Source organism: Ovis canadensis, chromosome 3 (assembly GCF_042477335.2).
Source record: "Ovis canadensis isolate MfBH-ARS-UI-01 breed Bighorn chromosome 3, ARS-UI_OviCan_v2, whole genome shotgun sequence".
Lineage (NCBI taxonomy): Eukaryota > Metazoa > Chordata > Mammalia > Artiodactyla > Bovidae > Ovis > Ovis canadensis.
The window spans coordinates 176147457-176162988 of record NC_091247.1 but is presented as its reverse complement, the minus strand read 5'-3'; the positions used below and the strand labels follow the sequence as shown (position 1 = coordinate 176162988).

Genomic DNA, 15532 nt, shown 5'->3' with positions numbered 1-15532 from the left:
CCAAGAATACTGGAGTGGGTAGCCTATCCTTTCTTCAGTGGATCTTCCTGACTCAGGAATTGAACCAGGGTCTCATGCATTGTAGGCAGATTCTTTACCAACTGAGCCATCAGGGAAGCCCCGTTGTTTAGGTAATTCATTGACTTTTATTTTTTTACATGTTTTTGTTGAGATTGTCCCATTAATACCCCGATGTGTACCTGATAAGTACTTGAGCCATCTTCAGTCCTTAAGTTTACCTTCTTGCCTATGTTAGTCAGCTTGGGCTACTAAGAATACTGGAGTGGGTAGCCTACCCCTTCTCCAGTGGATCTTCCTGACTCAGGAATTGAACCAGGGTCTCCTGCATTGTAGGCAGATTCTTTACCAACTGAGCTACCAGGGAACCTAGTAAGCATCATATACATAGCAGCTGTCATTATTCCTTCAATAAACTCCCTAATGTTGTGCTGAATTACCTTCTCTGAAATTGAGTTTGAGAGGAGTCTTCTGAACTCAATGCTTCAATAAAATGACTGCCCCTAATGCTGACACCCTTGGAGAAGGAAATGGCAACTGACTCCAGTATTCCATCCTGGAAAATACCATGGACAGAGAAGGCTGGCAAGCTACAGTTCATGGGGTCACAAAGAGGCGAACACAACTTAGAGACTATACAACAACAACAATGCTGACAGCCTCGGGCCCCTCAGCTGGCTAGTGCAGGAGAGTCCTCTGTGGGACAGACCTTCAGGTGTTCACACAATCATGGCTGATAAGTAGTCTGCGGGCCCCCTTCTGGCGACGTCACATAAAATGAACAAATGGCATCATGCATTGGCTTTTAAACATGCATACCCATAAATTTGCTTTTGTTGCTTCTCAAACTTGAATATATATTCAAATGGAAGGTGAGGCTATTTGCTTGTTAATCAGTTCCCAACTTTCATTTTTGTAAATTGTAGTTCAAACAGCAAAGACATACAATGTGGTTAGTTTAGGGTAGACTGCAGTTTTCTGTTGAAGATATAACTAAACTCCTGCAGAAGGTTATGGCCATGAGCGATTAATTCTGCAGGAGCCCACTGAGGGGGCCCACCAGAAAGAGCCCCCACAAGAGCCTTAGAAGGAGTTTGCTCTAAAGACATCACTGAGAACACTGCCCACTATTTCACTTAGAGTCCCTGTCCCTGTGCAAGGACTTCATTTCTTGCAAATGTTAAGAACACGTGAGGAAGAGCTTAGGGCCCAATTTATTGGCTCATTTGTCAACCATCACAGAAATATAGGCCGCCGAGGTCTACAAATCTGAACCTATTCTTTTCCCTGAACTTCCCTGCCCTAAAAGTTATTCTCCTTGGCTTGAATGTTTGTTTATATTTTTACCATTGTCTTTGTCTCTTCACCCCATCTCAAACGCTTCAACAAACAACTCCAGAGGAGAAGCAATGTTTTTGTATCTACAGGCTCATACTAACGTCATATGGCTGAAAAACTGTATGTACTTTGGCCCTGTTCACGCAGCATATAACTGAGGTGGCCACACTGGGCAGAAAACACCCTTTTCTCCAGTAAATCATCTGTCATTGACTGGTGTGACCTTGAGCAAGCTGTTCAGTCTCTCTGAACTTCACCATACTGCCTGTACCCTCAGAGCTGTCATGCATCCATATCATAATTCTGGAATGCAGGATTGCTTATTAACAGTCGGTACCTGCCACTCTTATCTTACAATGCTTTGCTTGTCACCACTACTTGAAGAATGCCATTTCTTTGACCACTATCATCCACAACTCACTGCCATGGCCTGTTGGCTTGTTCACTTGAGAAACAGATTCAAACAATAAAAAGGCAATCAAAGGAGGGTTACAGAGAAACTCCCACCTGCTGTCCCTTTCAGCAGCCTTCTCTCATTTTTAACAGCCCTTGCTGGTCCAGCACCCAGGTTCCCATGGTGAGTGCTTTCTTGGCCACCAACAGATGTATCATTCTGTTATTCCCTAGATCAGGGTCCCCAACTCCTGGGACCTAGTGCCTGATGATGTGAGGTGCAGCTGATGTAATAATAATAATAACAGAAATGGAGTGCACAATAAATGTACTATGTTTGAATCATCTCAAAACCATCCCTCCCCCTTCCAATCTGTGGAAAAATATCTTCCACAAAACTGGTCCCTGGTGCCAAAAAGGTTGGGGACTGCTGCCTGAGATGTTTACACTGTTGCCTAGCTCCAAGTCTAGAAGGAAAAGAAAGGGATGTAAGTCAACTTCATGTCAAGTGATCTTTTTATACTATCCATTTCATATATGTACATGACCCATGAGATTAAGATGTCTGAGGCATGAGTTAAATATCTTGGGGTCAGGCATTAGTCCTCATAACAAAATTTAGGGAAGGAAAGATGATCAATCAGTTAGTAGAACTGAGACAAAAAAATGAATCAGTAAGCCAAGGGTAATTTGAAGCTGAACACGGAGGCCATCATTGCCTATTTCACCACGTTTTTCAACCCTTCTCTGGGTGTCCTGGGTTTGGTAGATGAATGAACTTGACTCTAGAGCCTGAGCTCTGCCCTGCTGCAATGGCAAGAATGCCAGTTCTGCTGATTCTTTTAGGTGCTCTGATCATTCCAGGGCCACCAGCTGTTGGCACACAGTTCCTGTCCTCAATGGTCCAGTCTAGCAGGGAGAGAAAGGCATGTGAAGAAATTCCATTCCAAGTATATATATATAACTGAGTCACTATGCTCTACACATGAAACCAACATAACCTTGCAAATCGACTACCCTCCACAAAATTTTACACCATCACTACTGGCCTTCAGTTCAGTCAGTTCAATTCAGTCAGTCATGTCTGACTCTTTGCAACCCCACGTACTGCAGCATGCCAGGCTTCCCTGTCCATCACCAACTCCCAGAGCCTACTCAAACACATGTACATTGAGTCAGTAATGCAATCCAACCATCTCATCCTCTGTCGTCCCCTTCTCCTCCTGCCTTCAATCTTTCCCAGGATCAAGATCTTTACCAATGAGTCAGTTCTTCACATCAGGTGGCCAAAGGATTGGAGTTTCAGCTTCAGCATCAGTCCTTCTAATGAACATTCAGGCCTGAATTCATTTAGGATGGACTGGTTGGATCTCCTTGCAGTCCAAGGGACTCTCAAAAGTCTTCTCCAACACCACAGTTCAAAAGCATCAATTCTTCGGCGCTCAGCTTTCTTTATGGTCCAACTCTCACATCCATACATGACTACTGGAAAAACCATAGCTTTGACTAGATGGACCTTTGTTGGCAAAGTAATGGCTCTGCTTTTGAATACGCTGTCTAGGTTGATCATAATTTTTCTTCCAAGGAGCAACTGTCTTTTAACTTCATGGCTGCAGTCACCATCTGCAGTGATTTTGGAGCCCCCAAAAATAAAGTCTGACACTGTTTCCATTGTTTCCCCATCTATTTGCCATGAAGTGATGGGACCAGATGCCATGATCTTTGTTTTCTGAATGCTGAGCTTTAAGCCAAATTTTTCACTCTCCTCTTTCACTTTCATCAAGAGGCTTTTTAGTTCCTTTTCACTTTCTGCCATAAGGGTGGTGTCATCTGTATATCTGAGGTTATTGATATTTCTCCTGGCAATCTTGATTCCAGCTTGTGCTTCCTCCAGCCCAGCATTTCTCAAGATGTATGCTGCATATAAGTTAAATAAACAGGGTGACAATAAACAGCCTTGATGTACTCCTTTTCCTATTTGGAACCATTCTGTTGTTCCATGTCCAGTTCTAACCGTTGCTTCCTGACCTGCATACAGATTTCTCAGGACGCAGGTCAGGTGGTCTGGTATTTCCATCTCTTTCAGAATTTTTCACGGTTTGTTGTGATCCACACAGTCAATGGCTTTGGCGTAGTCAATAAAGCAGTTGTTTTACTAGAATTCTCTTGCTTTTTCAATGGTCCAACGGATGTTGGAAATTTGATCTCTGGTTCCTCTGCCTTTTCTAAATCCAGCTTGAACATCTGGAAATTCACAGTTCACATATTGTTGAAGCCTGGCTTGGAGAATTTTGAGCATTACTTTGCTAGCGTGTGAGATGAGTGCAATTGTGCGGTAGTCTGAGCATTCTTTGGCATTGCCTTTCTTAGGGATTGGAATGAAAACTGACCTTTTCCAGTCCTATGGCCGCTGGCCTTCAGAGCTAGATAATTCTTTGTTGGGGCTCCTGTGAAGGATGTTGAGCAGCATCCTTGCCCTCCATCCCATTACATACCAGTGGCACTCTCCACCCTAAGTTTAGACAACCAAAAATGTTTCCAGACATTGCCAAGTCACTCCCCGATTGAGAACCAGTGATGTATAATTTAGTGTTGGTGACCTACAGCTAAAATGGAAGCTCCAGGAAGGCAGAAATTTTTGCCTGTTTATTCACCATTGATTCCCAAGTTTCCAGAACAACAATTGCCATGGAACATGCGAATGAAGGAATATTTGTTTAAACACATGCACACACAACAAACATATGCTTCAAATGCTTCCATTTGGAAGTGATCAATGTTTAATTTTACCTCACTTTTTATGGATTTTCATCAAAATAAAATAATGGTAATGATATTTTAAAATTCAGGGAGGAATATTTTTCTCTGTATCTAACACAAACATTTTTCTGAAAGGCAATTCAGAATTGATCTCTTTCTGGAAAGAGTATACTATATATATATTACAAAAAGTGACATGACTCTTTTCCAAATTTCCTCTTCTCTGTTTCCCAGTAGAAAACCTTTTTTATGAGCATTGACCTTAGAAAGTAATTGGCTCAAGGGTATTACTGCTGATGCCATTTTAAGAATGAAGGGCAGGGCCACTGAAACAGGCCAATACTCACAGGCAAAGAGAAGAGGAGGAATAAATTAATTGCTGAATGGACTTGTCATTCACAGTCATCTGATTTGACCAGAGTTTAATTTATCTCAGAGAACTGGTGGGCCTGCCTGAGGGGTGTCACACGAAAAAGAACAGTAGAGAGAGAGTTCTTAAGGAGAGTGAAGGTCCGATTTTGCATCCACCATACTAACCACCACAAGGGAAAATTTGGCAATGTCTGGAGACATTTTGATTTTAGCAACTAAGTAAGGGTAGGGGAAAGCAAGAGAGTTCCAGAAAAACATCTATTTCTGCTTTATTGACTATGCCAAAGGCTTTGACTGTGTGGATCACAAGAAACTGTGGAAAATTCTGAAAGAGATGGGAATACCAGACCACCTGACCCGCCTCTTGAGAAATCTGTATGCAGGTCAGGAAGCAACGGTTAGAACTGGACATGGAACAACAGACTGGTTCCAAATAGGAAAAGGAGTACGTCAAGGCTGTATATTGTCACCCCGCTTATTTACTTATATGCAGAGTACATCATGAGAAATGCTGGATTGGAAGAAACACAAGCTGGAATCAAGATTGCCGGGAGAAATATCAATAACCTCAGATATGCAGATGACACCACCCTTATGGCAGAAAGTGAAGAGGAGCTAAAAAGCCTCTTGATGAAAGTGAAAGAGGAGAGTGAAAAAGTTGGCTTAAAGCTCAGCACTCAGAAAACGAAAATCATGGTATCTGGTCCCATCACTTCATGGCAAATAGAAGGGGAAACAGTGGAAACAGTGTCAGACTTTATTTTGGGGGGCTCCAAAATCACTGCAGATGGTGACTGCAGCCATGAAATTAAAAGACGCTTACTCCTTGGAAGGAAAGTTATGACCAACCTAGACAGCATATTCAAAAGCAGAGCCATTACTTTGCCAACAAAGGTCCGTCTAGTCAAGGCTATGGTTTTTCCAGTGGTCATGTATAGATGTGAGAGCTGGATTGTGAAGAAAGCTGAGAACTGAAGAATTGATGCTTTTGAACTGTGGTGTTGGAGAAGACTCTTGAGGGTCCCTTGGACTGCAAGGAGATCCAACCAGCCCATTCTGAAGGAGATCAGCCATGGGTGTTCTTTGGAAGGAATGATGCTAAAGCTGAAACTCCAGTACTTTGGCCACCTCATGCGAAGAGTTGACTCATTGGAAAAGACTTTGATGCTGGGAGGGATTGAGGGCAGGAGGAGAAGGGGACAACCCAGGATGAGATGGCTGGATGGCATCACTGACTCGATGGACGTGAGTCTGAGTGAACTCTGGGAGCTGGTGATGGACATGGAGACCTGGCGTGCTGCGATTCATGGGGTCACAAAGAATCGGACATGAGTGAGAAACTGAACTGAACTGAAGGGTAGGAGGGCAGGAGACTGCTATTTGCATGTAATGGATAGAAGCCATGGTGCTATTAATCATCCTACAATGCACAGGGCAGTTCCTCACAACGAGATTTACTCAGTCAAAAATGTCAACAGTGCTGAGGCTGAGAGACCCTGCAGTAGAGCATGATGTTTAAGAGCATGGGATCTGAGACCTCTCTGTGCGAATCTGAATTTCTGCTTCATCACTGCCCAGCTGGCAAACCAATTTCCCTTTTCCTCCTGGGCACAAAAGTAGTTACATTAGCACTCCTCAAGTTAGGGGTAACTACACGACAAGTTCTGGTGCATGAAATGTGGGCAAAAGTGCTGTCCACCACTTCTAAAACTGGCTCATAAAAACTTCCTTTGAAATCACTCATCTCTTTTCCCCTTCCACAGACCAGATGCAAAGGGTCTAGGGGATGGCAGAGTCACTAGACAGAGCCTGGGTACCTGAATGACTGTCTGGAGCAGAGACAGCACCTCTCCCTCGCTGTGGTGACCCGCAGTAGACCATGATATGAATAACAGACAGACAGACACACTTCTACAACATTAAGCCACTAACGCTTGGGGTTGATCAGGTAGGTGGACTAGTGTCACCTACTGCAGGCTTCTTAACCTCTCTGTGCCTTGATTTCCTCTCTGCAAAATGGTGATGATAACACCTTCTCTCCCATGAGGACTAAAGTGGTTAAAATAGTGTCTGGCATCTAATAAGAGCTTTCCCATCTGAGGGTCCACTTTCAGCGACACCATATAAAATGACCAGTGGCATTACACGTTCATCTATAGAGACGTGCACTCAGGCTTGCTTTCACTGCCTCCTAAACATTGATGTACTTGACCTCCCTCGTGGTAAAGAATCTGCCTGCCACGCAGGAGACCCAGGTTCAATTCCTTGGGTAGGGAAGATCCCCCGGAGAAGGAAATAGCAACCCACTCCAGTATTCTTGCCTAGAAAATCCTGCGGCCAGAAGAGCCTGGTGGGCTACAGTCCATGGGGTTGCAAAGAGTCAGACACGACTGAGCAACTGAGCATAGCAAACACTGATATGTGTTTGAAGTAACTGGAAACTAGAAAGCTAGGCTATTTGGTTTTTAATCAATTCTTTTTAATTCTTTTGTATAATGTAGTTCAAAGCACAAAAATTTAAGATTAGATTTATTCCATGTTATCCTTACTAGTTTTATCCTCATTTTATTCATTTAAGTACCTATCATATGCTAGGTGCTGTGTTAAATATTGGAGATAGAACTATGAGCAGAAACAGACACAGCCTATGCCTCCATAGAGTTCAAAGCTTGCCTCAAGAGTTAGGCGTTAACCATGTAATACCCAAATAATTATAAAATCTCAGATATGAAAACTGTTATAAGGGAAACACACTGCTAAAAGAGTACAAAGCAAAGAGAAATGGTCTTTGGAAGGATGGAAGGAAGGTTTTCCTGGAAGGAAGCTTCAGAGCTGAGTTTGAAGGGTGAGTAAGAATAAACTTGGGGAAGGGAGAAGGAATGAGAAAGGAATTCAAGAAGAGGAAACAGCATACGCAAATGTCCTGAGGTCGAGTATATCGAGTATATCCAAAGAATTGAGAGAGGCTGTATACGTCTGGATCTGGATCGTAAGAAATTAGGGGAGGAAGGCAGTCAAGGCAGATAAGGCTGAGAGGAGTCGGCTGCACGGCCAGGCCATTCAAGGCCTTGTAGGTCATTCTCAATAATTTTCATATTTTTTCAAAACAGGGTGAAGTAACATGATTAGATAAGCATTTTAAAAAGAAACTCATTTTGTATGCTTTTAAAGAAAATGGAATGGAGGTAGGCAAGGGTGGAGCCAGGGGACCTATTATTTCTGGGTTACAGAGGTGAGATTGTGGTGGCAGAGATAACTGGATTAAAGAGACACTCAGGATAAAAACTCATTAGCCTTTGGAGTTATCTTAGATGTGGGGAGTGGAGGTGAGGGAGGTGTCTAGAGTAGATTCCAGACCTTGGTTTCAGCTCCTGGACAGATATTATGCCACTTATTGGACAGGTGACAATGGGCATGGAGCACTTTAGAGGAGAAAATGTCATGTTTGGTTGGAGATGAGTATGTACTGAGCTAACCTCACATCATCTGTATTCTTTGCTCATAATATGATTCTATTTTCATTTCTACCTATTCATCTATCTTCTGATTTAACAAATCATTGTAAAGTACCAAATATGGGACTCAAAAATGGTGATACAGACACAGTCTTTAGAGGAGCTTATGGTCTAGGAAGAAGCAAAGAAAAGGATACTATGAAGAATTATGATAGCAGAAATATTATCACCAAGACATAGAAGAGTGTACCTCACCCAGAATCAGGGTTGGAGGTTGGAAATTATGGCAGGTTCTCTGGAGGAAACGTCTCTGATGCAATATGCCAAGAAGGGAGCCTCAGGGAAAAGGTATTCCAGGTGAGGGAAGAGAATGTAAACAAGGAGGGTACAGAGAGATACTGAGGTCAAAGCAGCTCAGTGTGGCCAAAGCATACAACAGGGGAATGAAAGTGGGGGCTGGTGGGCCAGCCTAGGATTCTGGGTTTTATCCTGAGAGCAGAGTATGTTCAAGGCTCCTTTCTACTCTGGTCATTATTTATTAAACATCCCACTGTCTCTTCTCCTATATTCATGGAAACTCACATACACACACACTCTTACATTTCCATTATCCTTTTTTTAATTCCTGGATTAACATAATATCAAATATTCTGCAAAGAAACCACATGAGATTTTGGACAGCATTTGGAAAACCAGGGATCATTAGCCAGCACTTCTGATCACTTTAAACCCATTAAAATCACTCTTGAACCGTCCTTAGGGAAATCTTTTTCTAATTGCACCAAACCACTATTTCCAACCGGATAGCCTATGTTCTTCAAATCTTACTTATATACATTCATTAAAGGATGTTGTCCATGTGGCATGTTAACTTTCAACGAGAAAGAAATCCCCACTGCCCATAACATTCAAGACACTTGTTGGATTTTTCCTCTCCTGATGGCCTGAGAGAACTGCCTAAACTACCTTCTTGGTCCCACTGAGGTCTGGTTCTGAGGTTTGCTTTGTTTCAACTGTGCCTCTGCCTTTTCCTCCTTAGTTCTCCTATGTTGGAAGCTCATCTTCCACCGATCACTCTTTTTTTCAAACAAAGATGCCAGGTTTTCTCATACCCTGTTACCCCAAAACAGAAAACTACCTGTGGTTTTTCAAACACCCTGTTCTGATTCATGCCTTTGTAGTTCTAAACATATGTTACCCTCTCTTTATAGGAAATGCTTCGCCCTTACCTACGTGGACAAGTGTTATCCTTCAAGGCTCATCTCAAACATTTTCTTCTCGTGACCCACCCTTATCTTCAACCAATCTCCCTCCAAATCTGGAGGATGGAGCAAGCCCTCTTGTAAGTCACACTCAACATACTTTTATAGTGATTCAAAGTGGTCTTCTCTCAGAGGAATGGATAAAGAAGATGTGGTACATAGTTACAATGGAATATTACTCAGCCCAAAAGAGGACAAAATAATGCCATTTGCAGCAATGCTGATGAAATTTAAAATTACCATGCTAAGTGAAGTCAGACAGAGAAAGATAAATATATAACATCACTCATATATGGAATCTAATTTTTTAAATGATATAAATAAACTTACTTACAGAATAGAAACAGGCATACACATTTTGAAAACAAACTTACAGTTACCAAAGGGGAAACATGATGGGGAAGAATAAATTAGGAGTCTGGGGTTAACACACATGCACTACTATATATCGGAGAAGGCAATGGCACCCCACTCCAGTACTCCTGCCTAGAAAATCCCATGGATGGAGGAGCCTGGTGGGCTGCAGTCCATGGGGTCGCGAAGAGTCGGACATGACTGAGCGACTTCCCTTTCACTTTTCACGCATTGGAGAAGGAAATGGCAACCCACTCCAGTGTTCTTGCCTGGAGAATCCCAGGGACGGGGGTACCTGGTGGGCTCCAGTCTATGAGGTCGCACAGAGTCAGACATGACTGAAGTGACTTAGCAGCAGCAACTACTATATATAAAATAGGTAACCAAAAAGAACCTACTGGATAGCATGGGGAACTCTACTCAATATTCTATAATAACCTATTTGGGAAAAGAATCTGAAAAAGAATGAATATATGTATATGCATAACCAAACCACTGTGTTATACACCTGAAACTGATACAACATTGTAAATCAACCACACTCCAGTAAAATTTAAAATTAAATAAAGTGGTTGGTCTACTCTATTTACTAGGTGGGGTCAAGGTTCTGTATTATTTACTATATTTTGTTGATATATGCCCTGTACCCAGACAGTGTCTGGCTAGAAGTAGGCATCAAATTAGTGACTGTTGAATGAAACAATTATTCAGTGAATAAATACCCAAACATGTCAAAAAAAGCTTCTCAAATATATGTGAGAGATGGCTGAATACCACCATCCCACAGGCTATTAGCCCTCATTTATTATATAGTTTAAAATATCCATAAAGGTACAATTCTCAGTTCTAGTTCCGAGGGATCCTGATGGGCACCCAGGTGCTTCTGATTGATAACTCTGCTGAGAAACTTTGTTCTAAAGCCAGAATATTACACAACATAACCAGCATGAAGACAAGTACTGGGAAACATTTCTCTTTCATTTACCTGTGTTCCTCTGAAGTAAAACAAACCCCAGGTGCACACCATATATTTCACTGATTCTTTCATCTACCCATCCATCCATCTAAAACTTTTGAGACCCTCCTACAATCTGCTAGGCATCCTCTCAGGCAGGTGAGAAGCAAAGTGAACCTTTGCATGTAAATCAGACTCTATTCCAGAAGGATTTAAAAACAAACACCCGCTTGTGTAAGAAACTTCAAGATGAACAACACAAGCACAGCGAGGGTTTAAACGAAGAGTGGGGAAACGTCAGCTTTCATCTGTCTTTTTCTCTTAAGAAAACATCGTAGGTCCTGATCTTGGGGTTAACATGAAATCCTGCTCAGTTCCTATTTCCCACGGAGGATTTAACTAGGATTTTGAGGCTGGGCTGTGAGCTTCATGTCTTCTTCAATAATCCTTTTAAATGTTCACACAGCAGGGCTTATTTGGCATCAGTCTAACTTGTGGGGATCTAGAGTTTGGCTGAGTTAGAGGCTTATGGCATTTCTTCCCTTGCATTACACATTACACATTTTGATGCAGAGCATCTATTCTTTGATTTTTCTTTTCTCCTTCACCCTCCAGAAATCCAAGGCTTTAACTGATTTTCTGTTGCTGAAATGTGCCCCCGCCTTGCACTCTCTGCAACTTGACAATGCCATTTGGTTTATATTTTTCTCAAAGTCAGCAACCTAGTTTTTAAAAAACCTCTGTCACTCCTTTTCTTTCCTTCAGGTAAGTCATTTTTATGGAGGCTGTAGCTATAGCTGAAACAGGAAGTGCCAGGAATTCCTGAAGTCTGGCTGAAAGTGAGGCCAGGCTCACCTGATTTATCCTCCTTTTAAGAGGCTGTCTTGGCCTGGTTGTTTATAGTCTTTGGCATGAATTTCTCTCCTACCACCAACCCTGCCCTCTGGCCATGACTTCTTGTCACATCAAAAGCTTCAGAGTCAATTCTTTGTCACTTTTGCAATTCTTCAAAGGCCCCATTACTTAGCTAACCCCTTCTTCCCCCAACCGTCCAAGTACAAAGTGACCAATCACTGCTCAGAGACTGATCGATGAGTCCAGAAGCCAGCTGCTAGGTTATGCGGCTTTTTCTGGGGCAACGTGGTGAGTTGCTGAAGAAAGGGGAGTCGAGAGGTGAACTGAGATTTTTTTTTTTTAACTCAACAACCCCTCATTTCAACAAGGCGAGGAGTAGACCAGCTTCCCTATGTGCTGGCTCGAGGCAGATGAGCCTGCAGAGGGCTCTGAGCACTGCTTTTTGGCGGAGCCACAAGACAAAGGAGCCTGGGTCTCTGAATCACCATGCAGAAGCTGGTGCACCCAGCACACATGAGCAAGCATCTACTGTGTAGAGCTGCTGTGACGTGGAAATTGTTACAGCAGCCTGCTTACCCTAAAAGGAATATGAACACACAACAGGACTGCTGGGGGAGATGGGCACTAGGCTGTTCCTCCCAAGGACCAAGGAATCAGAGGCGTGCAGGGAAGGGATCTACCATGGCTGCACGAACTTAGTAAGACAAGGGCTTTCACAGGAAACACTCACTGATGGATCCTTTGCTGGCTGAAAGGGGCAGTGTAGCAGTCATTCTCCTCCAGGTCTGGCAGTGTCTCCTTGTCCAGCCTCATTGGCTTCTTAGGTAACCATCTCCGAAACCTGCTTATTTGTTTATCGATCCTGTGGTACATGAAAGGCAAGACCAAAGGGTACAGCATGTCAGCATAGCCCCAAAACACAGGAGGGAGGTCTCCACAGAGCCGTAATTATGACCCACACACTCTGGACACACTCACTGCACTCATGAAACCCCCACTCGACACAAAGAAGAAAGCAAGCCAAGACCCAGTGTCCTGACTGCCCATGATATCACTGCTATGAGTCACATGTCTACCCACACACCAACGGATGGCCAAGGAGTCAGAACAAGGTTGGAAGGCTCCGGAAAGGAAGCAGACAGTCTCTGAAGCAAAGCAGCCAAGACCTTAAGTTCTTCCATCCTGCAGATTCTAGAAACTCACTGTGTGCTTGGCAAATCTCCCCATCCAAGGTCAGGGAAGAGCTGAAGCTCTAGTTAGTTGGCTTTGGGGGCGGGGCAGAGACAGCACATCCCAGGGGCGGACTGTGCACAGAGAGCTCAATGTCTCCATTTGCTTTCTGGGCCTCAGACCTTCCCTGGACAGCCTCTCAGCAGACGGCATGTTTGTTTGTTTTTTGTTTTGTTTTTTTTAACTTTCATGTCTCTCTTCAAGCTGACCCCATGGTTCTCATGGTGCTGGGGTGTCATGACACACGTGTCACTCTGGCCAGAGGACACAATGATGCCAAGCCAAAAAACCCCAACACTGTCCCCAAAGCAGTTTTCAAGCCATGATTTGCCTCCCTGGTGGACCCCCATTCCTTCTGACTTCTGATGAAAACATCTGGCCTCCATGTGACCAGATTCTCACCCACTCACAGCCAACTACTAGAAGAGCAAAGACCACAACAGACTTTGAAATGATTATGCCACCTCAGGTACCTACACCACTGGAACTTTTTTTTTTCCCTAAGAGCACACATTAATAGCAGCTCTGTGAGGTAGACTGAGCAGGGACCATTCTCATTTACACATCATAAAAGAGACCCATGGTGGGGTAATTATCCAGCCCAAGTTACCCAGACAGTGAATAAAGTCAGAACCAAAATGCAGATTCTAGACTTTTGATTTTAAAGTCCCATGATCATGCCCATCACAGTAGTAGATAATGGGAGTCTTTATGTAAGGGCTATGGAAGAGACACATTCCTCTGGGGATGAAAAACCTTTAAATGCCTTCTAAGTCTATTAACTGAAAACATATGAAATTTGGGCATCTTTTACTTTCCTCCCAGTTAAAATTATTCACATGGCGATTTCTCCTTTTCAGTGAAACTCTCAGATGAATGGATTATTTTTTATATAACAAATCAACTCCAAAATGAATAGTAACAGTAAACTCCTCTTTTACCACTTTTTATCTTCAGCATTGTTCCAGCCTCACCACAACTCCCTTCTCTGCTTGGTGGTGACTGTCCTTTTCCCAGAGCCTCTGAAAGTTCAAACTGGAAAGAATCTTCCAGCTTCTTGAAGACTCATCTCCAAGAGGACCTGTCCCCATCACATATATACATACAGAAATAAAGATCCTACTCTGGGTCACGTAGCCAGAAAATAATAGACTGGAATGGCCCAAAGACCCAAGAAAGCGGGAAAAGTCTACATCTACTTCACCCCCAAGGTTCACCTTCTTTCCTCATCATCTTTTTAGTAGCAGTGAAAGTGTTAGTCACTCAGTCATGTCTGACTCAATGCGACCCCATGGACTGTAGCCCATCAGACTCCTCTGTCCATGGAATTCTCTAAGCAAGAATACTGGAGTGGGTAGCCATTCCCTTCCCCAGGGGATCTTCCTGACCCAAGGACGCCCCATTATCTTTTTAAAGACACTCAAATATAGTGAGATGTAAGCCTCAGGGAGGTGATGACATAGTGGTTGAGAACATGAGCTCTGAGGCTGGAGTGCCTAGATTCAAACCCTGCCTCTGTAAATGATAGCAGTGTGACCCTGGGTAAGTTATTCAACTTTGCCATGCCTCAATTTCCTTATCTGTAAAATGGGCATGATAATGATGTGTAATTCATAGGACTGTGATGATTAAATGATCACAATGTATATAAAACCTCCAGAATGGTGTCAGTGCACAGTAAACATGGCTATTATTACTACGTTTTTCTTTTTTCTGCAAAGACAAGAATTTGAGCAACCAGCTTGCCTCTTAACAGTTTTGTCCTTCAGCTTTTCAATTCAAAGTTCAATTCAAAGTTAACTATGCATCATGAGCATCTATCACTTGCCCAAGTTCAATGATTTAGTCGTTAAATGAAACTTCCTAGGTTAAGCAGGTGGGCTTCCCTGCGGCTCTTGGCTTTATTTCATCTGATTGCCTTGAAAGTTGTTCACAAAAGATGACCCTGGTCCAGAGGTTTTCCATAATAGAGCTTTCACCTCCCACACGTGTCCAGTACTAATCGGATTACATTTTGCAAAATCCGCATTCTCATGGAATCCGGGCTCTGAGTGCAATGAATAAGAATTTAACCCAGATGGGTACAGTGCTCAATGTGAAGAAAAACAAAGCTGTAAAAATTCAGGGAATGAAATGGCAACTCTCTGCAACACGCTTGGGGCACCACTATTTAAGTGAAACGTGGAGATGGAGGGAGAGACAACCAGGGTATGAAAGTGAAAAATGAGGAAGGGGAAGAAGGAAGTGAGGGTAGACTGCTTGGCGTGGTGGAAAGGAGCTGGGATTTGCCCTTGCGATGCTGAAATCCTGGCTCTGCTGCTTATCAGCGGTGTGACCTTCCACAAAATCACTCACCTTTTTGAGCCTTATTTTTCCAGGGTTTTTAAATGGGATCATCACCATCATCATCATCTCACTGGCCTCACAGAGTTTCCAGGAGGCTTATAAAAGAGGATGTGCATGAAATGCTTTGGAGAAACTGCCAAGCAGAGAGCAGGGTTACTAATAACAATTTGAGGACCACAGAGGTTAATGTAAAG

At 43.1% G+C, this 15532-nt stretch overlaps 1 protein-coding gene across 1 annotated transcript in view; it reads right to left on the bottom strand.

Annotated features, from left to right (window-relative positions):
• Positions 1–15532, bottom strand: part of ANO4 (anoctamin 4) — a 444323-nt gene that overhangs the window by 131582 nt on the left and 297209 nt on the right. The window contains exon 10 of the mRNA XM_069585151.1: positions 12493–12624. Coding sequence (XP_069441252.1) covers positions 12493–12624 — 132 coding nt within the window. The remainder of the gene's footprint in view (positions 1–12492; positions 12625–15532) is intronic.